Raw genomic sequence first — 19,179 nt, 5'->3', positions numbered from 1 at the left:
GTATAGTAATGTTGTTTTCTTTAAAAAACGACCCTGTATAGTAAGGCTTTTTTTTTAAATAAAAAACGACTATGTATACTACATAAATGGTTGTTTTTATTTAAGGAAAAGACTCCTTAAGCCTCCGGTGGTGGCGCCATCGAGGCCACGCGGAGCGCAAATGAGAGAGAGAGCAAGAGAGAGAGAGAGAGAAAGAAGAGAGAGGGAGAAAAAGAGAGAGAAAGAGAGGCCACTGTCGACGGTCCCGGTGGATGGACAATGTATCATTTGACGTGATTTTCTGTTACGCTTCTTCTTTTGGGGATCTTGTTAGTGCCTTGTTACTTTTTGGGCTGCAAATCAATAAAAAAAAGACACATTTGGAACGGAGTGCACGTGTTGAAAAGACCAGAGCCACAGCGCCACCACCAGGCTGAACACTCAAACAGCTGCAGGTGTTATTTTTAGGACCTGACTGTTTTCTTGCGAAAGGTCAAATGACCTCTCGGTTTAGCTCGGAGTGCAGCGGAGGATCCCAAAGGGAAAAAAAGGAAGGAGGTGAGCATAATAGACAACCACAACCTTTACTACTAACAAGAGTTCAAGTGTGCTATGTAGATTACACGACACTCGCCACTCGCCCCTCGCCACCACAAATATACTACTGAGGATCGGCAAAAAAAACGCTTGACGGCTGCTATTGGAAGCTAAACTCACTTATGCAAGTCAGAGGGGGTCCAAAGTCAGGGGGCTCACATGTCAGTCAGCCTTTGTGTTCGAATCGGGACTGGGAATGGTCACCCCGCAAGTCCAAATGTTCAAACGGCATCCCATCCAATAACTGTAGCTACTTCTGTCCAAACGGGGTCCTTTCTGACGACGGCCGCTCGATCGGAGGAGCCAATGGTCGGCAAGCCCAAATGAAGTACTGCGCTGCGCCGCGCCGCGCCGCGTCGTCCGTCGCACTGATTCAATTGGATTTTGCCGCATTGGACATTTTCAAAAGCAATTGTTCGCCCCTTTACCGTTTGTCCAAATATGAATGATCATCTGACTTAAAGCCATCACACGCAAAATATAGCGGAACACCGACCGACGTGTCGTCTTGCAATGGTGTGATCTCCAAAATATAGTTTGAAATGAAAGCCAAGTCTTATGGGATGCGATGCGATGCCTTTATATCAAATCAAAAGCCTTTATTGTCATCATACACACACAGCTGCGTAGAATGAAATGGGTAAAATATCATTCATCAAGACGCTCTTCAATGGGTCCAAAGTATGTGCTTTGATGGCCAACGTTTTCCATAGGTCCAGAGAGTCTTGGACTGCCTTTGACACTTTATACCAGGCAGGCAGGCAGGCAGGGGTGGCTTTGCAAAGCCATCCGTCACAAACATAGCTGACAAACTTGAATCAACGGGGGTTGGGCCAACGTGGGTGGGTGGGTGGGTTGGGAGGGAGCAGCTTTCCTTCCAATCTATCCAGCACCGAGCGAGCGACCGAGCGACCGAGCTAACTGGCAAAGTTGAAGCAACGGGGGTTGGGCTGAAACGAGAAGCACCTGACGCCAATCCACTGATTGCACTCGCAGGACACTAGTATTGTGGAAAGCTTGCTCTTTATGAAAAGCTACATTTTGTGGAATCGTTTGAAATGAAAGCCTAGTCTTATGGGATGCGACGCCTTTATATCAAATCCAAAGCCTTTACACAGCTGCGTAGAACAAAATGGGTGAAATATCATTCAACAAAGGTGCTCTTAAAAGAGTCCAAATGATTAAAAGTCTGCCCTTTTGATGGCCAACGTTTTCAATAGATCCTGAAAAAGTCTTGGACTGGCTTTGATACTTTACACCAGGCAGCTTTTTGTTTTGCAAGCCATCCAGCACAGACATAGCTGACAAAGATTTAGTTGGGTCGAGGCTTGGGTCGCTCTAGGTGGGGAGGGAACAGCTTTTTCCTTATACAGACGCTCCCCTACTTACGAACGAAGGAGTTAGGTTCCGAGCCATTGTTCATAAGTTGAATTTGTTTGTAAGTTGATTCAGTGCTATATTTTGGATTATAATTGATGTTTAAGGCCTATCTATATAAGTATATTGAAGGTTTATATAAGTGCATTGGAATGTTTAAGGCTTGTATAAGTAACACGCATTGGTTTGTACTGAAAAAACATTGAGAGAATACATACAGTCAGTACTGTATACATACATTAGAGAGAGAGAGAGAGAGAGAAAGAGAGAGATTTACTAGAAACTAGCCGAAAGAAGCTATCTAATAACGATTGCACAGTTTTCTTCTTTTTTTCATCATAAATGATGCGGTAGCACTGTATGGCATCATTCAATTGATTTGCAAACTTGGTGCAACGTTCAATATTTGGGTCCGCAAAATGCAAGGGTCCGCCCAGTGCTGGTAGATATCTGTTATACACGAAAGAGATGCGGCAAAAGAGACAGTGTGCTAAAATGCTAAGCAGCCTCTCGTGTCTTGGCCACCTGGCTTTCTCGTATCTCCAAATGTGTCTGGTCATTATTTGCTCCAAATTTGACTCGTATCTCATAATGCTCATATGTGGAGGCACCACTGTCCATTTAAACACATTTGAACTTCCAAGAGGTCAAAGGCCCACGGAGCCCCGCCCATCTCAGCTCACCGGCGAGGCCCATGGCGCTCGACTCGGCGGGCGTCTCCGTCCGTGCCATGACCGCCAAGTGGGAGACCGAGATCCGGAATATCCAGCGAGGCCGCCAGAAGCGGACCGGAAAGTCGGGGCGCAGGTCAGACTCCGCCTCCTCGCCGAGCCGCGCCCTCCCCCTCGGTGAACGTCCGCCTTCCCTCGGCGGGCCGCAGGTCCGGCGCGGCGGGGTCGGCGACGGGCCTTTGGGAGGAGCGCCACACGCTGGCCCGCCTCAAAGACAAACTGGAGACGCGAGACGGCCGCCTGCTCTTGCGCCTGGAGAACGAGGAGTGGCAGGTAAGCCCAGTCGGGCGTATGCCGCCGAATGTGGGAATACGCTGCCCGCTGTGCTCTCTCGCCGACATCCATGACACCGCTCTGCCAAGAACTCTGGGAAATGAAACGGAGAGCAACCTCTCCGACGTGTGTGGTCGATTGATCGCCGGTCTTTTGGTCACCCCGACCGCGACAACGGGCGACCAAAAGACCGGTGACCAAAAGACCGGTGACCAAAAGACCGACGACCAAAAGACCGGCGACAAAACAAGGTAAAACAACACGTTCTACGCATGAATAAAAGCCAACAATGGCCATGAGCAGTTTCACTGAGCCGACGTGTGAGTGTAGAAGAAAGAGTTTGTATGTACATGCGTTGCTGTCCCTTTAAGAAGCCACGTCAGTTCAGTCAGGGTCTTAACAAGTTCTCCAACAGAAAACATAATCAAAGTCCGGGAAATTTGGAGCTTTTCTTTAGCCTAATAATGACTAGGGCATGAAGTATGACTAAATAGTCATTGGCCGTTTGTATTTAGGGAATTTGAGCAACCATTTCAATGGTCATTATCACTTACCTTCCGGGCAAGCAAAAGACTGGCGACCAAAAGATCGGCGACCAAAAGACCGGCGACCAATCGACCGTGTACCCTCTCCAACGAGTCCACGCCCATCCACGTGCCGCCATCCATTTGAGACGGGGCCACTATTAAGAATGGGACGTCAGACGGTTTACCAGAAAAGTGAGGTTTTGATCGACGCGGGCCGCCCAGTCCCAAAACCAGATCTGCGTAGAGCGGATGTCCTGCCTTCACCAGGCCGTTCGAGGCGTCCGTCCCGGCAGGGGGGACGGATGGCGAGGGCGTGCTCTGGATGACCCGCGTGCGGCAGACCCGGGTCGTAGGACAGAAAACGGAAACCGTGGGTCACGTGGGTCCAAATGAAACGCCAATCCGTCAGCCCTTTTTCTTTCCGGGCGCTCCGTCCGTTTTTCGACCGGAGACGGAGCCGTTGTGACGTTGCGAGTTTAGACGCGGTTTTCCCCAAAAGCGTTTTGTGGACAGGCGCTGCCGGGATGCCTGGCCCGGCTGAGTCACGTCCAGGAGTGGCACATCCGGCGGACGGGACTGCGCCAGATTCCCGCCTTCCTTTCCGGCTTCCAGAATCTGCTGGTGATGGACCTGTCCCGGAACGCGCTGGGCGAGATCCCGCCGCAAATCGGTGGGCCACATCGCCGGGGGACCGGACTCCATTGACGGGTTCCAGAGCGGGCCCACCTCCGGCTCTTTTTGCGCGGCAGGCGGCCTGACGCGACTGCGGGAGCTCCTCCTCAGCTTCAACAGAATCCGACGCGTTCCCGAGGAGCTGGCGGACTGCCGGGGCCTGGAGAGGCTGGAACTGGCCGCCAACCGAGACCTGGACCGCCTCCCCGACCAGGTAAAGCCCGGCCAGAGAAAGGAGCCCAGCGTACGCCCCTCCGGCTATTTAGCGCTTTTGGCGGTCGCCACCTGGCAAGTCCGAGCGGGCCGATTGACGCGGCGGTCTCGCCCGGTCCAGCTGAGCCGGCTGAGTCGTCTGGAGCGGCTGGATCTTTCCATGAATGCCTTTGAGGACTTCCCGCCCTGCCTGCTGCGCATGCCGGCGCTGGAGTGGCTGGACATGGGAGGAAACGGCCTGCGCGCCTTGCCCGCGGACATGGACAGGTAGGGTGGGCCGTCGGTGGGGGGGGGGCGTCACGAGTGTCACGAGCGTCACGAGCCCCCCCCCCCTGGGCCCCGCTCAGGATGGAGAAGCTGCACGCCCTGTGGCTGCAGCGGAACCGGCTGGAGAGAATCCCAGAGTCGGTGGGCAGGATGAACCGACTGGACACGCTGGTCCTGAGCGCCAACCGGCTGAGCGACATCCCACCCGTCCTGGAGGACATGGGCAACCTCAGGTGCGTGCGCTTTTCTCATTTTGGCCTTTGCCCCCACCAAGAACCCGAAATAGCCAGAGAGAAAATGAATGAGCCCAGAAACATTAAGACCTACCGTATGCATGCATGAACATCTATGTGTGTATGTATGTATATGTATGTGTATATATATATATATGTATATATATGTATATATATATATATATATATATATATATATATATATATATATATATGTATATATATTTATATCTATATATCAATATATTTATATATATAGATATATCTATATATATATTTATATCTATATATTTATATATATATATATATATATATATATGTGTATGCACACTTATGTGTATATGTATGTGTATACATATATATTTCAGCAACGCGCTTATTTATTTATATTTATTCATGTATTTATTTATTAACTTACTTATTACCTTTCCTATTTCTGCATCCTCACCCTCTTGCTACTGGGACAACAAAATTTCCCAAATACGGGATGAAGAAAGTTATCCAATCCAATTTCCCTGCTACCTTTCTGCCTTTAATGCTTTTCTCCTTTGGGGCGGCAATTGCCGCTTCTTTTCTAGCCGGCTCGGCTCGGCTAATTGGCCAAAGATGTGGTCAAAGAATGCAAATTGCACCGTATCACGGCACGTTCGGTTGAAATGCAAAAAGTCCTTTATTCGGGCCCAAAATCTTGAATGCTATAGGAAACGCGGCAAACCAGGCCGGGGTTCGCTCCGTCTTTGCTCTGGCTCGCAGGTTCGTCAACTTCCGAGACAACCCCCTGGCGCTGGAGGACGTGCCGGAGGCGGAGTCGGAGGACGGCGAGGCCTTCGGTCGAGACTTCATGCTGACCTACGTCCGGGAGGCGCGGAGGAAGGCGCGCGCCGCCCTGGACTCGCGCGCCCTGGCCTCCTGCGCCGATGGCCGTCACGGGACGCCGCCCGAGGAAGAGGCGGCGGGCGTGGCCGTCAACAGGACGTTCTCCAGCGTCACCGCGGCGTCCACGTAACGCGTCAGCCGCCCGCGGAAGCCTCGGCCGCGGAGGAACTCCAGTCGGCCGGCGTCGATCAAAAGTTTGCAGCGCCGGCCGATTCGCTCTCGCTCGGCCGCCGAGAGAAAGCTGGCGGCGGCGGCGGCGGCGGCGGCGGCGAGGGTGGGAAAACGCATCAAGGCCCGCGAGCAAAGGCGAGAGGCGTCTCTCGCCGACGTTACCTCGGCGCCGTCTGGGTCTGCTCCTGCGCCCGGTGGTCCCCGTCCAATCGCCGCCCGCACGTAGCCCAGCCGGACATGCGGCACAGGTCGGCAAAGTCGGCGGCTCCCAGGCCCAGCTCGGAGAAGAAGCGGCGGCCGGCGTAGTGCCGCCACTCGCAGCGGTGGTGACAGCACAGCGCCACCGCCAGGCCCAGGACGGGAGGCGACTTCGCCGTCGGGAACAAGCAGCGGAGGGCCAGATCTGAGGACACGGCGGCGCCGGGTGTCAACTTTTCAAGTGGAAACCCCGACTTCTCCAAGAGCCAAACATTTCCGCCCACTGGCGCCTAAATCCCCCGTTTGCTGTGATTTGGCCACATGACAAAATCTGCCCCGGTTTGGGGACCCTTCGAGAGACGGCACATGTCACCACGGTGGCGTTGGCAAGTGACTATGTATTAAAAAGCTTTTTGGGGGGGACAGACTCTGGTCTGGTCCCTTATAAGGTTTAGGCAGCCTAATTATTTGTGCCATAGCAACCGTGTGTTCAATTGGTCACCGGTCTTTTGGTAGCGGTCTTTAGGTCGCCCGGAAGTTTGGTCGCTGGTCTTTTTGGTCGTTGATTTAGACCGCGACCAAAAGACCGGCGACCAATCGACCGTGTACCATAGCAATGCCTCTGTGAACGGCCATTTTTTTTCTTTTTTAGCCATCCTTGTCGCGGCATCACGAGCAAAAGTGTCGATGGCGTCTAAGTTTTCTAGAGCTGCGCTTGCCAACGATGACGATGCGTCGCCGCTCGGCGTCGGCCCAACGAGATCGCCGTGGCGTTTCCCAGCACTTTCCGGAAAGACGGGCGTGGGCGGCGGCGGAGGCGGCGCTCCCTCTCACCCGTGGCCGCGCCACAGAGATGCTTGCCGACGGCCACCAGCGGCGGTCGGCGTTCCAGCGCCTCTACTTGACTCAGGTCCAGGTGCCGGATGTCGATGCGCAGCCTGACCAGGTCGGCGTCCATGGTTTTCCCGTCGGCCTGAAGGAGAGATGAAGAGAGAAAGCAACACGGCAGGTTTTATTTGGGGCGGCCCGGTCCCAGACGTGGCGCCGCGCCCGCTTTGGCCGGCGGCCTGGCCTTGAATCGTGCGGCACTCCGCTCCACCAGCAGCATCTGCGGGCGTTCCGAGGCGTCGGCGTTTTTCAGGGCCCGCCCGATCCAGTGCGACAGCTTGCCCCGCCCCGCCCCGAACTCCACGTAGCAGCGCCCGCGCCCCAGCAAGCCCAGAGCCTCCAGGTGGCCCAGGATGGAAGCCTGGAAGGAAAGGGGGCCCATTGGACAGGCAGACAGACGGAAGGAAGGAAGGACGGACGGTCCCTACCTGTTGCACGAGATGCTTGCGGGCCGAAGCGCCGTTCTTGGGATCGTTGAGCTCCTCCTGGAAAAGGCCGTGCGTCAGGAAGCGTTCCTCCGGCCCTTCCGGCAGCGCTTGGACAAACAGAACGGACGGCCGCGTTACCCTCAAAGCCCGCCGGCCAAAGCGCCTCCCCGTGGGCCGGACAAAAGGACAATGGCTCGGCGGCTCACCCGTAGAAGCCACGTCCAGTTTGTCCAGGAGACGTCGTAACTGCTCGCCGCTTCTCTCACACAGGCTCCCCTGCCAAAGCGCCGCATTAGCTCTGGCCAGGGAGGCGCGGGGAGGGCGCGTCGGCCTCACCTGGCGCCAAGACGGACCATTTTCCTCCTCGGGGCCGGCGTTGACGTCTTCCACGTAATAAGCCTGGGAGGGGGGGGGGGAGTTGACAAACGATGGGCGCCTGGCCGAGAAAGGGGAGCCCGAGCCGTACTCACCGGTTTGGGTTTTTGCCGAGCGTTGCATTTCTTCAAGTGTTTGTCCAGCTTGTCCCGGTCCACCGTGCTGACGACACCAAAAAGGCAGAGGGTTAGCGCCGCTCGCTTGTTCGCCGTCCAGAGATTTCAGGGGGTGGGGGGGGGGGGGGGGGGGGATACGCTTTGAAAAGCGAGGCCACTGAAACGCTGGCGGTCCCCACTCTCAAAACCACAGGCAACGGGCAGAAGCCGCTTTTTACAGACGGTGCCTGAAGAAACCCTGTTGTTTCATACTCTATATCGGGTGGAGTGCAAAAGGTATAGAAAAGTGTTGTTGTTTCCCTCCCCCCAGTGTGGACAGAGTCAGAGAGCGACTTCGAGGGCCCCCAAACCGTTAGGGCTCATTGGCTTCATCTCACTTTGGGAGAAGAGGAGGGGCGGAAAAGGGGCGGAGCGACTGCGGAGGAAGAGGAGGAGGAGGGGATAAAAAGGGGCGGCGGCGGCGGAGGCTCACTGTTTGGGGTCCAAGGGGCAAAGCGTCCTTCCTCCGCCGCCTTCTTCCTGAAAAGGGGAAAGTTGCAAAATGAGCGTCATTTGGTCCGACTGTCATTCCGATCCGATGGCAAGCCAAACACGTGATGGATCGGCCGGCCCGAGTTCCAATCCAAGGGGATCTCTACCCCCCACCCCTCGCTCGCTCGCTCGCTCGGAAGGGAGCCTGTGAAAAGGGGGACGCGACTGACCTTGTCGGCGTGTTCCCCGCAGAAGCGGCGGCCTCGGGCCGCGAGCATTTTGCAAAAGCGCTGCTTTTTCTCCACCAAGAAAGCACATTTGCCACGTCTCTCGTTTTCGATGCTCGCGGAGGGCGCCGCCATGTTGGCCTGTTCACGTTGTCGCCCCTCCTAGTTTGGGCGGCGTCTTCGTCGACGCTGCGCCGACTTTTTGCGGGCTCCTGGAATCAAAATTTAAAAAACAAATTAAAAAAACACCGTAGCAAAGTGAACAAGAACTTCGACTACGGAAGGACTTTTCTTCCCCCTCCGCGAGAATAAGTCGATGAGCTAGCTAGGAATCCTCGGGGATATTTCCCCCTCGGAAGCCTGAACTCACCACCTTTTCCCGATTGGTCGCCTTTCGCGGTGCCCCGCTTAACCCCTCGCCGATTGGCCACGTTCCGGATCAATCGCCGTGGCCCCTCCTTCGACGCGCGCGGGCGGGGTGGCGGCGCGGTGACGTCGCTGCTGCCTCTGCCACTGGCTGGCTGGCTGGCTAGTTGGCGAGTTGGTTGGCTAGTTTGTTGGCTAGTTGGTTGGCTCTTGCCGGACCGTCCGACGACATGATGATGGCGGCGGCGGAGCGGTGCGATGTCGGGCCCGGTTCGGGTGCCGCCTCGCCGGATTACTCCATGCTAGTAGTGGTCGGCATGGTAGGGGCGCTACGGGCCGGCGGCCGCTTGGAAGACCTCTTGTTGCACATCGAGTCGGGTGAGTTGGAGTCAACTTTTTGCCGCCGCCGCGCGCTCAACTTTTTGACCATCAAACCGTGGGCGAGGCGAGGCGAGGCGAGTAGTCTCCAAAGTTCACAAAGACGCCTGTCTAAACGCCAAAGTTTGGAGACCCACCAAACCCCCGACCCCCGGGCACTTTGAAAAAGGCACGCTATAGTTTTGGTCGAGGCAGGCGCTTCCCGTCTTACTGTGTCCTCTGTCCTATTTCCATATTTGCAAAGTCGTCAGACCTTCTTCCCGTTAAAAGAGGGCACGTACGTCGAGCCACGGGCGGGCTGCCCTGCTCACGTGACCTCGGCCAACGAGGTCGCCTCCACGTTTGGGGAAAAAGCTGTGTTTTTTTTCCACTTCTGTCGGTCAACGAGCGTAAGAGGCAGGCAGTCAGTCAGTCAGTCAGTCAGTCAGTCAGTCAGTCAGGGCAGTGCTACGCTACGCTATCGGTCCGAATCACGCTTCCTCTTCCCGTGCGTTTGTTCCAGGCGTGCGCGGCTGGAGCGTCCCGATGACGCCGGACGTCCTGGACCGCCAGCTGAAGCTCTTTGTGTCCCGACACTCGGCCTTCGCGTCGGAAGAGCTTCCCGGTGAGGAGCGGAAGGCCCCGCTATTTTCCCGGGGCACTTTCCAAAATGTTTTCTCTATCCGTCCTAAACCATTTTTTTCCTCTGCCATCAACTAATGCAAGCAAAAGCACGCTTATGACGTGATCGATATGTAAATGCCCCAAGACGCAGGAAGAAGTCTTTGATTCGGGGTTAGGGTCACCCACGGTGGGCCCACATCATCATTTTGCAACCCGAAAACGTCCCATTTAAATCCCTTCGGACATTTAGTCCGAGCGCCACTTTTTCCGCAGTCAACGCCCCTCCACTTGGGCTAACGGCTAACGGCTAATCCTAGGTCTGCGGACGCTGCGGTACCGTGGAGACGTCCTGGACACGCAAGTGGTCCTGAACCCGGGTCACGACCTGCTCTGCTCCGAGGCAAGCCCGCCCGCCCGCCGCCGAAGAAAGCGCCACGGTGCCCGGCGCCAAACCTTGCCCTTTCCGCGCGCAGGTGCGTCAGCTGCTGCGCCGGCCTTCTCCATACAAACTTTTGGTCCTGGCCGGTCAGTGCGTGGAGGGGAGCGGCCATTTGGTGCTTCAGCGAGGCCTCTTCTCCATGGCCGACTTGCTGGAGATCTGCGCCGACGAAGAGGTGAGGCCCCTTAACCCTGACCCTCCGGTGGCCGGGTCTCGGCGCCGCTTTGCGGCTTCCCGTCAGCCGCTCGGGTCGGCCGTCGCCAGCGGCACGCTGCTTTTTTGCGGCTTCTTGTCAGCTGCTCCGTCAGCTGCCGCGCCGCGCCTTCCTTTGGCCTCGGCCTTTGGTCTCGCATTCTTGGGCACGGATATGTTGGAGATGTTTCTTTCAGACGCCGGCGAACCTCACCCTGGCCTGCCCGGAGCGGGGCTTCCGGGGGGAGCCCCCGGCGGAGGGGCCCCGGCTTCGGGACTTCCCCCACGTGCGGGTCAACCCTCCCCCGCTCCTGCCCCAGACGGAGGGCCTGCAAGAGTTCAGCGAGTACCTGTCGGAGTGCCTGGAGCCCGAGTCGCCCTTCGACCTCCTGGAGCCCCCCAGCGCGGCGGGCTTCCTGAAACTGTCTCGGCCCTGCTGCTACGTCTTCCCCGGCGGCGCGGGCGACTGCGCCTTCTTCGCCGTCAACGGTTTCAACGTGCTGGTGGACGGCGGCTCGGATCCGCGCGCCTGCTTCTGGAAGCTGGTCCGCCACCTGGACCGGATCGACTGCGTTGTGGTCACCCACGCCGGCGTGGACAATCTGCCCGGGCTCAACGCTCTGCTGCTGAGAAAGTTGGCCGAGCGGGACTCGGCCCCAGAGCTCCCGCCCAGAAATCTGCTGTCCCCGGAGATCGGCGTGGTTTTCTTCAACGTCCCGGAGGTGGCCCCGGAGGTGGCCCCGTCGGGGGCCCCGGGAGATCCCGGCCTGCTCCGCGCGGCCGACCAGGGCGCGCTGATGCGGGAGAGCCTGCGAAGGCTCTCGGTGGAGCCGCTGCCTTTGCGCCGCCCCGACGGGCCGTCGGTCCGCCCGCTCGCCTTGTATCACAAGATGGGCGTGGGCCGCCTGGAGCTGTACCCCCTGAGTCCCGCCGAGGGCGGCAGAGAGCCGCCGGAAGGGTCCCGGCGGACCACGACGACGACGACGGCCGACGACGGCTCCCGTCTGCCGCCGGCCTCCGTCTGCGCCTTGCTGGTTTGGCACCCTTGCGACGCCCGGGAGAAGATCGTCCGAGTCCTGTTCCCGGGGTCTGCGCCCCAGGCCCAAATCCTGGAGGGGCTGGACAGACTCAAGCATTTGGATTTCCTGGCCGTTCCCTCGGTCACTTCCCGGGACCTGCTGACGTCCGCGGAAGAGAAGCTGGGCAACCCCCTGGAGGGCGGGGGCGGCCTCCGCTCCGGAACGCCGCCGCCGCCGCCGCCGCCGGTCCCCCGCGCCCTCCACAAGGACAGAGGTGGAGGAGCGCTTCCCGTCAGAAAAAGCCAACTCAAACTCAAGCCGAGGGCGGCGGCGGCGGCGGCGGGCCTAGCGTCGGCGTCCAAAGAGAGGGAGGAGCGGGAGGACAAATCCAAGGCGCTCAAGCCTTCCGACAAGCTCCTTTTCAGGAAGAGAGACGCCGTCGTCAACAAAGAAGCTAGCGAGAACAAGAAAGAAAAGGGCCCCCGAGGCAAAAAAGACATTCGGAGGGAAGACGGGAAATCCGCTCTCGCCAAAGATGTGAAGAAAGTGGGTGGAGCCTCTAGCGCCCAGGCCAAAAAGCACCTGCTTGGAAATCCAAAGACGGACACCTGGAAGAAAGCTCACGTGGAGAAAAACGGTCGCGTCCCGGAAACCTCCCGACCTCCCACCCGGGACGGCGCCCGGAAAAACGCCCGCGCCACTCCGACCGGCGAGGAGATCCCGCCCGCTGGCCGGGACTCCTTCTCGGAAGATCTCGCGGTCCAGGGACCGGCGGGTCCGGACCCGGACGGCCGCGAGCGGGAGAGTCCCGCCCGGGTGGAAGATTCCCTTCTCTCTCCATCCGCCGGCGTTACGACAGACATTCCGGGCCGGCTCGGCCGTCCGGGAAAAGTTGAGGATCTCCAGACGGGCTCCGACGCCCGGGATCCCGTCGGGGAGCGGGCGTCTGCCCCGGCGCTCAACGGTCACGGCGTCCTCGCCGACGTCTCTCATGACGTGGACCTGTGCTTGGTGTCGCCCTGCGAGTTCCGGCACGGCGGGGTCCCGGCGGCGGAGAGCCGGCCGAGGCCGCCCTCCCCGGATCCCCCGTCGACCCCGGTCAAGGACCCGCTCCCGTCTCCGCCGCGACCGGAAGCTTGCGCGGCCGACGCCCCCCCGGGCGAGAGCCAAAAGGCTCCCGTGGGCAAGGGCAGGGGCAGAGGACACCCGGCGGCGGGAAGCCAGCAAAGGCTGTCTTCGGGAAGCGACGGCAAGTCCAGGAGCCTCAAATCGTCCGCCGCCGCCACCCCGGAGAGAAAGGCCTCCGTCCGGATTTCGTCGGCCGGCTCTCGCGGCGGGAGCGCCAAACCGGCTACAGGTAGGCCCGCCTTTCTCCCGCTAGCGCGCATTTGGCCCCGAGTAGCGTTGCGCCGATAGCTTTTTTTGGCTTTCCGACACCTTGAGCCGTGACTTGAAAGTCAGGTCGTGGCTTGCTCGGACGTTGCTTAAAAGTCCAAAATCTCCAGCGCGTGCTTGTTTTTGTGCCGGTCGAAACCGACGGCCACGTTTCGACCGATGTCGATCGAAACATGGCCGTCGCTTTCGACCGATGTCGGGCGCGCCGGTCCCTTCTGCCCGACCGTGACTTTGAGCCCTTTGAATTAAGCGTCCAAAGCGGCGGCGGCGACGGCGGAGGCCCCTCCCGTTCACGTGGACCTGGCCTACCTACCGTCCGGGCCCGCCCGCTCCACCGTGGACTCGGACCTGTTCCGGCGCCTCCGCGCTTCCTACTACGTGCTGAGCGGCGAGGACCGGGTCAACGCGGCGGCCGTGAGGAGCATCCTGGACGCCCTGCTGGACGGGAAGAGCGCCTGGCCGGACGCGCAGGTGGGTGGCCGTCGCCCCCTCTTTTCCAAAGGCGGGAAGTGGTGAATGAATCCCTTAACCCTGGTGCCCTCCCTCCGTCCGCAGGTGACGCTCATCCCCACCTTGGATTCGGCGGCCATGCACCAATGGTACCGGGACACCCGCGAGAGGCAGACGCGGCTATCCGTCACCGTCTTGGGTAGCAACAGCACCGTGGCCATGCAGGACGAAAGTTTTCCCGCCTGCAAGGTGGAGTTCTGACTGCGGCGGGTGGGCGGGGTCAGGTGTCCCAGGCCACGCCTAAAGTCTCCTTTTCGAGGAAATGCCATTTCATAGATGCACACTCGCACATGCCATGCTCTTTTATTTTTGGGGGGGACCGTTAGCCCGTTTCCCCCATTTCCACCGCTAAGAATAATACAAAGAAATGAATGACGAATCCTATTTCTTGCCGTCAATGTGCCAATCGACACGCATTCTGCTAGAGAAGATTTCAAGTTGTTTGTCACGCATTTGAGTAGAGAAGCCGGAAGGCGGAAGGCGGAAAGCCGGGTACCGTCCGAGCCAAACGCGTCACGCTTGCTCTCCCGCTGTTTGAACAAGTGCCTTTCTTTCCCTCATTAAACCACGTCCTTGAACCAAGCGCCGCTCACCACTGTCATTTGACCAATGCGCGCGCATCTAGACTCCGGAGCTAGTGGAGAGTTGAATTGACTAGCTCCGTCTAGCGTTCAAACTGAGAAGTGCAACGGAATGCACGGCCTGACGTCAGGACGACATCTGGTGGACTTTCAAAGTCCGGCAGTCCCAGGAAAGACTTTACCGTGAAAGGGATGCGCGCGCACGATGAAGAAGGAGGGCGCGGCTTGTTCGTCGGATGGATGGACGCGCGTCAACGAGCTCCGTGAGTACAACCGAAACGAGTGCAACTTGCATTCTAGGTGCGTGCGTGCGTGCGCTTTTGCCTTCCGCTCGTGTGGCGGGCGGATTTGGAGCCTGCCTTGCTTTGCGCTGCTTTCTCCTCCACATTTCGCCGCAGAGATGCGCGTGCGCGCCCGTGTGCGCGTGGGCGTGCTTTTGCGCGGTCTCCCATCGATCGGATGGGGCGTCACTCCCGCAAGAAGCGCAAGAAGCGCAAGAAGCGCGTCCGCCACCAGCCACCTGCATGTTGGACACGAATGCACCTGCGCTCCCACTTTTGCCGTCGTCTTTTACAAGTCTTTTACAAATGACACTTTTGAGGGAAACAAGAAAAACACATTGGCAAAACATTCATCGTACATCGGCATATTCTAAAATACGATGGGGAAGGCACCAAAAAAAAACACTTCTTTTCATCCTCACATCGTCTCTTGCATTTGTTTATCGTCGGCAGCTCATTAAGGCGCATGTTTATTTTAGGACAATTACGGGTTATTTCCTGTTCTCGACGGAACGGGCCCCAAAATGAACGGCGAGTGACCTCCAAATTCCCTAAGCCCGCACCAGGAAAGGGGTTTAGAGGGTCGCCCTAGCCCCAAGGCAGGCGACCGACGCTCATCTTTGAGCCAACGGGAGGGAGGCCGATCGACGGGCCTCCGTCGGTAGGCCCCCTCCCCGAAAGCTCGGCTCCTCTGGCCAAAGGCTTTCCTTTCCTCGCAAAGCCGGCGGTTCCCGAACGGCGACACCTTTTCAGTGTGGACGTTTGCCCTCCTTCCAAGGAACTGTCCAGTCTTTTTTTCCGCCACAGCCGGAAGACGAGCTCGGTCCAGACGTAGACCTCCAGCGCAGCACCGGAGAAGGCCGGACGGGAAGCGGAGGACCGCCAGACGCTCTGACTGCAGTCGCCGCCGGACGAGATGAAGCGAGGTGAGTGGCGGGCAGGCGGGCAGGCCAGCCGGCGTACCACATGAGGCGGGGCGAGTGAGCGTTCACATCTCTGTCCTCGGCAGCCGTGTACTCGGTGGAGATCAAAGTGGAGCGGGACGAGAGCACGGGAGAGAGTCGTGTCCTGTCCTCGCACACCAAACTGCCCGTGGACTGCTCTCTCCGAGGGGTCAAAGTTTACGAAGACGAGCAGAAAGGTCCCTTCCGATGGTCGCATCCCGCCAAATGAGCGTCGGGTCCAAAATGAATGACTCCCTTCCCTCTGCCACCCCCAGTGGTCCACGAGGTCAACGGGCAGGACGCCGTCCGTCCGCTCAGCGCCGCCCAGGTGGACGAGCTCATCTGTAAAGCCGAGCTGGCAAGTCGGGACGAGGCGGTGGCGGTGGCGGCGGTGGCGGCGGCGGCGGCATCCGCCTGTCCGGAGCCCTCGCCACGGGAGGGCCCCGACTTGGCCGAGGCCACGCCCCTACCCCGGGAGGACGACGCCTCCGCAGAGCCGGAGGATTCGCTCCGGGAGGGCGCCGGCTCCGGCTCCCCCGCCCCAGATCGCGTTGAAGAGGAATCGGCTTTGCGGGGAGGCCCGGGGGCGGAGCCCCTCCGCGACGAGCCCATTTTGCGGCAGGGGGCGGAACCCACCGCCGCCGCCACCGCCGCGACGGCCCGCGAGAAGAAGAAGAAAGCCCGCGTGTGCTGCGCCTTGATGTGAAGCCGCCAGGGGCGCCGTGGCCCGTCGTCGCGTGCTTCCGCTTTGCCGCGTCTCGTAAATTGCCCGTGATGATTAGAAATGCCTCACGCCGTGCAAAATGGGTTCCAACGAAACGTCACCCCTGCCCCATCAGAATAAGCCAAAGGTTTGCATGTGGAAGCCATTTCCTGTCTCTTGGATGGCGTGAAGGACGCGCACGAGCCGTATCGCACTCGCTTGCGCCCGAGCAAGCTTGCTAATGGCTAATGGCGTAAGCAGTGGGAGTCCGAAGGGAGATGCTCATTGTTGAGTTCTAATGAATCCAGGGGGAATTGTGTCTTGTTTGGAAGTCCATGCTATGAGGCTAACCAGGGAGTAGCACGTTCCCGTTGACCTTATTCCACAAAGAGCCACCTCCTCCTGCTCCTCCTCCTCCTCCTTGTTCCAAGCCAACCGGTGGCGAAAGGGCCTCTTCAATGAAAATGTGTGCCCGCTTTGCCCACTAATTGAACCCGCCTGCCTCATTGGGCTAAGTCGCCAGTTCAGTGGTTGGCGTCGACCATGGATTGTTCTTCATTCCTTGTTCCTTTTGTCGTTTTTGACTGCATGCTTTCCTGTGTTTTCCAGTAGGACCTATGGACTGCCGACGGGTCTTTTCATTTGGAGCACTGGAGTGTTTTTTCACAAACCGCTTAAAATAAACGGCCACGGACGCCAACGTGAGTTGTTGTCCTTCTGCCTTTTAGTTCATTCGGCTTTTATTTTAACGTCGTGGCTGTCCTTGGTCCAAAATGCAGCCATCGTGGCCGCGTGGGGCCCGGACGACCGCCCGTCGTCTCCGGCGAGCCCCCTGGCCGCCTTATCGTCTGGACGGCGCGGGGGGCCGGGCCGCGGCGGTGGCCTTATCTCTGGGCCGCACTCGTACGTTGAGGCCAAAGTTAAGGTGGCAATGTCAGTTGGGGGCGGAGCCAACGCAAAGGCGCCGCCCTTTTTGTCAGATACGATTTGGTGATATTGGAAGGCGGCAGGTGATCCGCAGTCTCCCGCAGTCCAAGAAAGGATCATTTTCAAAAGGCGCCACGCTTTCAAAAGCAAAACGGACGGCTCGCTAGCAAAATTGGCCACGTCCTCGTCATCGCCCGGCGACAACCCCGTTGGCTCCTCCTGACGCTGTTTTTCAATTTGTGAGTTGCATAGCTTGATTGTCGCATCGCCAGCCATGTCGGATCCGGTCGACCAGCTCCCTGGTAACATTTCCTCTCCGGCCTTCCTCGCCAGCACCTTTCCCGGCTGACGTGGGCCCTTCCTCGCCGGCGCCATGGACATCGTTACCGGGAGGCGGGCGCCGGAGCCTCCGTCGTCCCCGCCGCGTCCGTCGCCATCACGGAGCACGGCGGGTCTCGGCCGACACGAGGCGCCCGTCGTGAGCGACGAGGGCTCCGTGGGAAGCTTCGCCGGAAGCTGGACCTCGGACGCCGCGGAAAGCTTGGCCCAAAGCTCGCCCTCGGACGACGACGACGACGACGCCGCCGCCGCCGGCTCGGGTGCTCGCCGTGGTTTTTACTCCTTGGTGGAGGACCCCGGCAGTCCGGAGGCCGAGCTGAACCAGGCGTGGATGTCGTCGCCTCGCCGTCGGTTGCTCCTCACCACCTTGAAGGAGGACAAAGCCTTCAAAGTGCAGAGCTACGGCGGCGCCAACAAACCCGAGAGCTTGTTCGGCGACTCCGAGCGGGAGTACCGCGTTCCCCGAGAAGGCCGCGACCGCGCCTTAGGGGAGGAAGAGGAGAGGCGACTGAGGAAGGAAATCATCCGGAAGCAAGCCCCGAAGAAGTCGGCTTTCCGTCCGAGCGCGCCGGAGGAGCCGTCGGAACGGAGCCCGTCCCGCTCGGCGGAGGCTTTCGCCGGGGGCCCGGCGGGGGCGGAGCCCGAGAGCATCGACGGGGCTCCCATCGACTATGACACGGCGCGCCGGCGCTTTCTCCAGCGGGAGAAGGGCCACGCCCCCGCCCAGCCCCCGTTGGGAACCGGCGCCTCGCCAACCTCAACCCCAACGCCTCGCCGGCCTGGGCCCTGGCCCCGACTCCAACCCGCTTACGTTCGGGGCGGCCCGAAAGGGGCGGAGTCGCCGCTCGGCGGTTCCGTCGGACCGAGGGACGCGCCAGGCCATCCTCCCCGAGTCGGGACGGGGAGGCCGAGGGACGGGCCGCAAGAGAGGTCCAAGACGGACGTGAGTGGCGGTTCGCGGGTCGACGGCGAGAAGGAAAGCGGCACCGCGCCGCTCACGTCCTCTTCTCTTGCGTACGCCGTCTTTCAGTACGCCGGAATAAGGCCCGTGGACGACATCGACAACCAGGTGAGGAGTCCGTCGCCCCGTCTACAATTTGGCAAAAATGGAAGGAAGGATGGCGCTTTGAAATCCTTTCCTTTTCGTTTGGCCGAAAAAAAGATGGTCCCTTTCAAAATGTGGACTTTTGGCTCGTCGGCCATCGACGCTATTTTTCATCGTTGTTTGTTTGCACGCAACAAAAGCCAAGGCCGGCGAGCCTGCAACAACCCGCTGTTGCCATGCTGTTGCTAACGCCGCGCATGTTATTTGCGTCACCTTAAACGGCTTCGCTCCAACAACGTTCACAGGTGGTGGAGTCCACTCGAGTGGTTCGACGGAAAAACCGAGGCACTCTGCGCTGGGAGGCTGGGATCTTTGCCGGGATGGAGTGACAGACGGGATGGACGGACGGCCAATGAAGGTGGAACGTGGGAAAAGGGCGCTCTTCCCACGGAGAACGCCAACGTGAATATGACACATCTCACCTTTTCAAAGTTGAATGATATGGAGCTTCTGGAAATGTGTGCTCTCCTTGACACTTGCAGGCATCCATTCCATCTTCCCAAATGTACTATTTGCTTTGTTTCTATTTGACTTTTTCACACGGTGTGGGGACAGCGGGGGAGAATCTCCTCCCTTTCTCTCCCTTGCCTAACGCTTTGGAGAGCAAAATGACTTTTGGGACATTCCAAAAAAATAAAAATACATTTTCTTGTTCTTCTTCCGATAACATCATTGTTAGAGACACTACTTTGCTTGCCTGTGGCTTCATCGGAAAAAGCGAACGATTTTTTTCTTTTAATGTGGAGTGACGTCTTCTTTTGCGTCATGTGTTTCTCCT

At 58.6% G+C, this 19,179-nt stretch overlaps 5 protein-coding genes across 7 annotated transcripts; 4 read left to right on the top strand and 1 right to left on the bottom strand.

Moving 5' to 3' along the window:
* Nucleotides 1–140: 140 nt before the first annotated feature.
* On the top strand, nt 141–4,333 carry lrrc39 (leucine rich repeat containing 39). Of its 2 annotated transcripts, XM_077606526.1 has the most exons (4): nt 141–537; nt 2,598–2,760; nt 2,834–2,957; nt 3,998–4,333. In XM_077606526.1, exons 1-4 carry the CDS (start codon nt 477–479, stop codon nt 4,187–4,189), a joined length of 540 nt encoding a protein of 179 aa, XP_077462652.1. In that variant the 5' UTR covers nt 141–476; the 3' UTR covers nt 4,190–4,333. The 2 variants fall into 2 exon arrangements, with proteins under 2 accessions (XP_077462652.1, XP_077462651.1); XM_077606525.1 differs by lacking the exon at nt 3,998–4,333 and having other exon boundaries at nt 2,834–3,341.
* Nucleotides 4,334–5,520: 1,187 nt separating this feature from the next.
* On the bottom strand, nt 5,521–9,598 carry trmt13 (tRNA methyltransferase 13). Its single transcript, XM_077606521.1, has 11 exons — nt 8,990–9,598; nt 8,623–8,831; nt 8,394–8,440; nt 7,901–7,967; nt 7,767–7,829; nt 7,637–7,706; nt 7,431–7,537; nt 7,187–7,363; nt 6,949–7,087; nt 6,079–6,319; nt 5,521–5,986 (listed from the first exon to the last, which is right to left on the bottom strand). The coding sequence occupies exons 2-11, from the start codon at nt 8,752–8,754 to the stop codon at nt 5,794–5,796; spliced, it is 1,236 nt and encodes a 411-aa protein (XP_077462647.1). The 5' UTR covers nt 8,755–8,831; nt 8,990–9,598; the 3' UTR covers nt 5,521–5,793.
* On the top strand, nt 8,381–14,103 carry map1sa (microtubule-associated protein 1Sa). The gene is made up of 7 exons (XM_077606520.1): nt 8,381–9,363; nt 9,866–9,967; nt 10,284–10,366; nt 10,440–10,580; nt 10,795–12,973; nt 13,262–13,482; nt 13,567–14,103. Exons 1-7 carry the CDS (start codon nt 9,216–9,218, stop codon nt 13,720–13,722), a joined length of 3,030 nt encoding a protein of 1,009 aa, XP_077462646.1. The 5' UTR covers nt 8,381–9,215; the 3' UTR covers nt 13,723–14,103.
* Nucleotides 14,104–14,216: 113 nt separating this feature from the next.
* Nucleotides 14,217–16,735, top strand: palm1a (paralemmin 1a). 2 transcript variants are annotated; one of them, XM_077606527.1, is made up of 4 exons: nt 14,217–14,365; nt 15,191–15,309; nt 15,393–15,524; nt 15,603–16,735. In XM_077606527.1, exons 2-4 carry the CDS (start codon nt 15,300–15,302, stop codon nt 16,031–16,033), a joined length of 573 nt encoding a protein of 190 aa, XP_077462653.1. In that variant the 5' UTR covers nt 14,217–14,365; nt 15,191–15,299; the 3' UTR covers nt 16,034–16,735. The 2 variants fall into 2 exon arrangements, with proteins under 2 accessions (XP_077462653.1, XP_077462654.1); XM_077606528.1 differs by lacking the exon at nt 14,217–14,365 and having other exon boundaries at nt 14,411–15,309.
* On the top strand, nt 16,695–19,068 carry misp (mitotic spindle positioning). Its single transcript, XM_077606524.1, has 4 exons — nt 16,695–16,731; nt 16,810–17,196; nt 17,291–18,365; nt 18,647–19,068. Exons 3-4 carry the CDS (start codon nt 17,331–17,333, stop codon nt 18,728–18,730), a joined length of 1,119 nt encoding a protein of 372 aa, XP_077462650.1. The 5' UTR covers nt 16,695–16,731; nt 16,810–17,196; nt 17,291–17,330; the 3' UTR covers nt 18,731–19,068.
* Nucleotides 19,069–19,179: the final 111 nt, after the last annotated feature.

The sequence above is a fragment of the Stigmatopora argus genome, chromosome 8 (genome assembly GCF_051989625.1).
Source record: "Stigmatopora argus isolate UIUO_Sarg chromosome 8, RoL_Sarg_1.0, whole genome shotgun sequence".
In the NCBI taxonomy this organism is placed as follows: Eukaryota; Metazoa; Chordata; class Actinopteri; order Syngnathiformes; family Syngnathidae; genus Stigmatopora; species Stigmatopora argus.
This window is presented reverse-complemented; position numbering and strand designations above follow the sequence as displayed.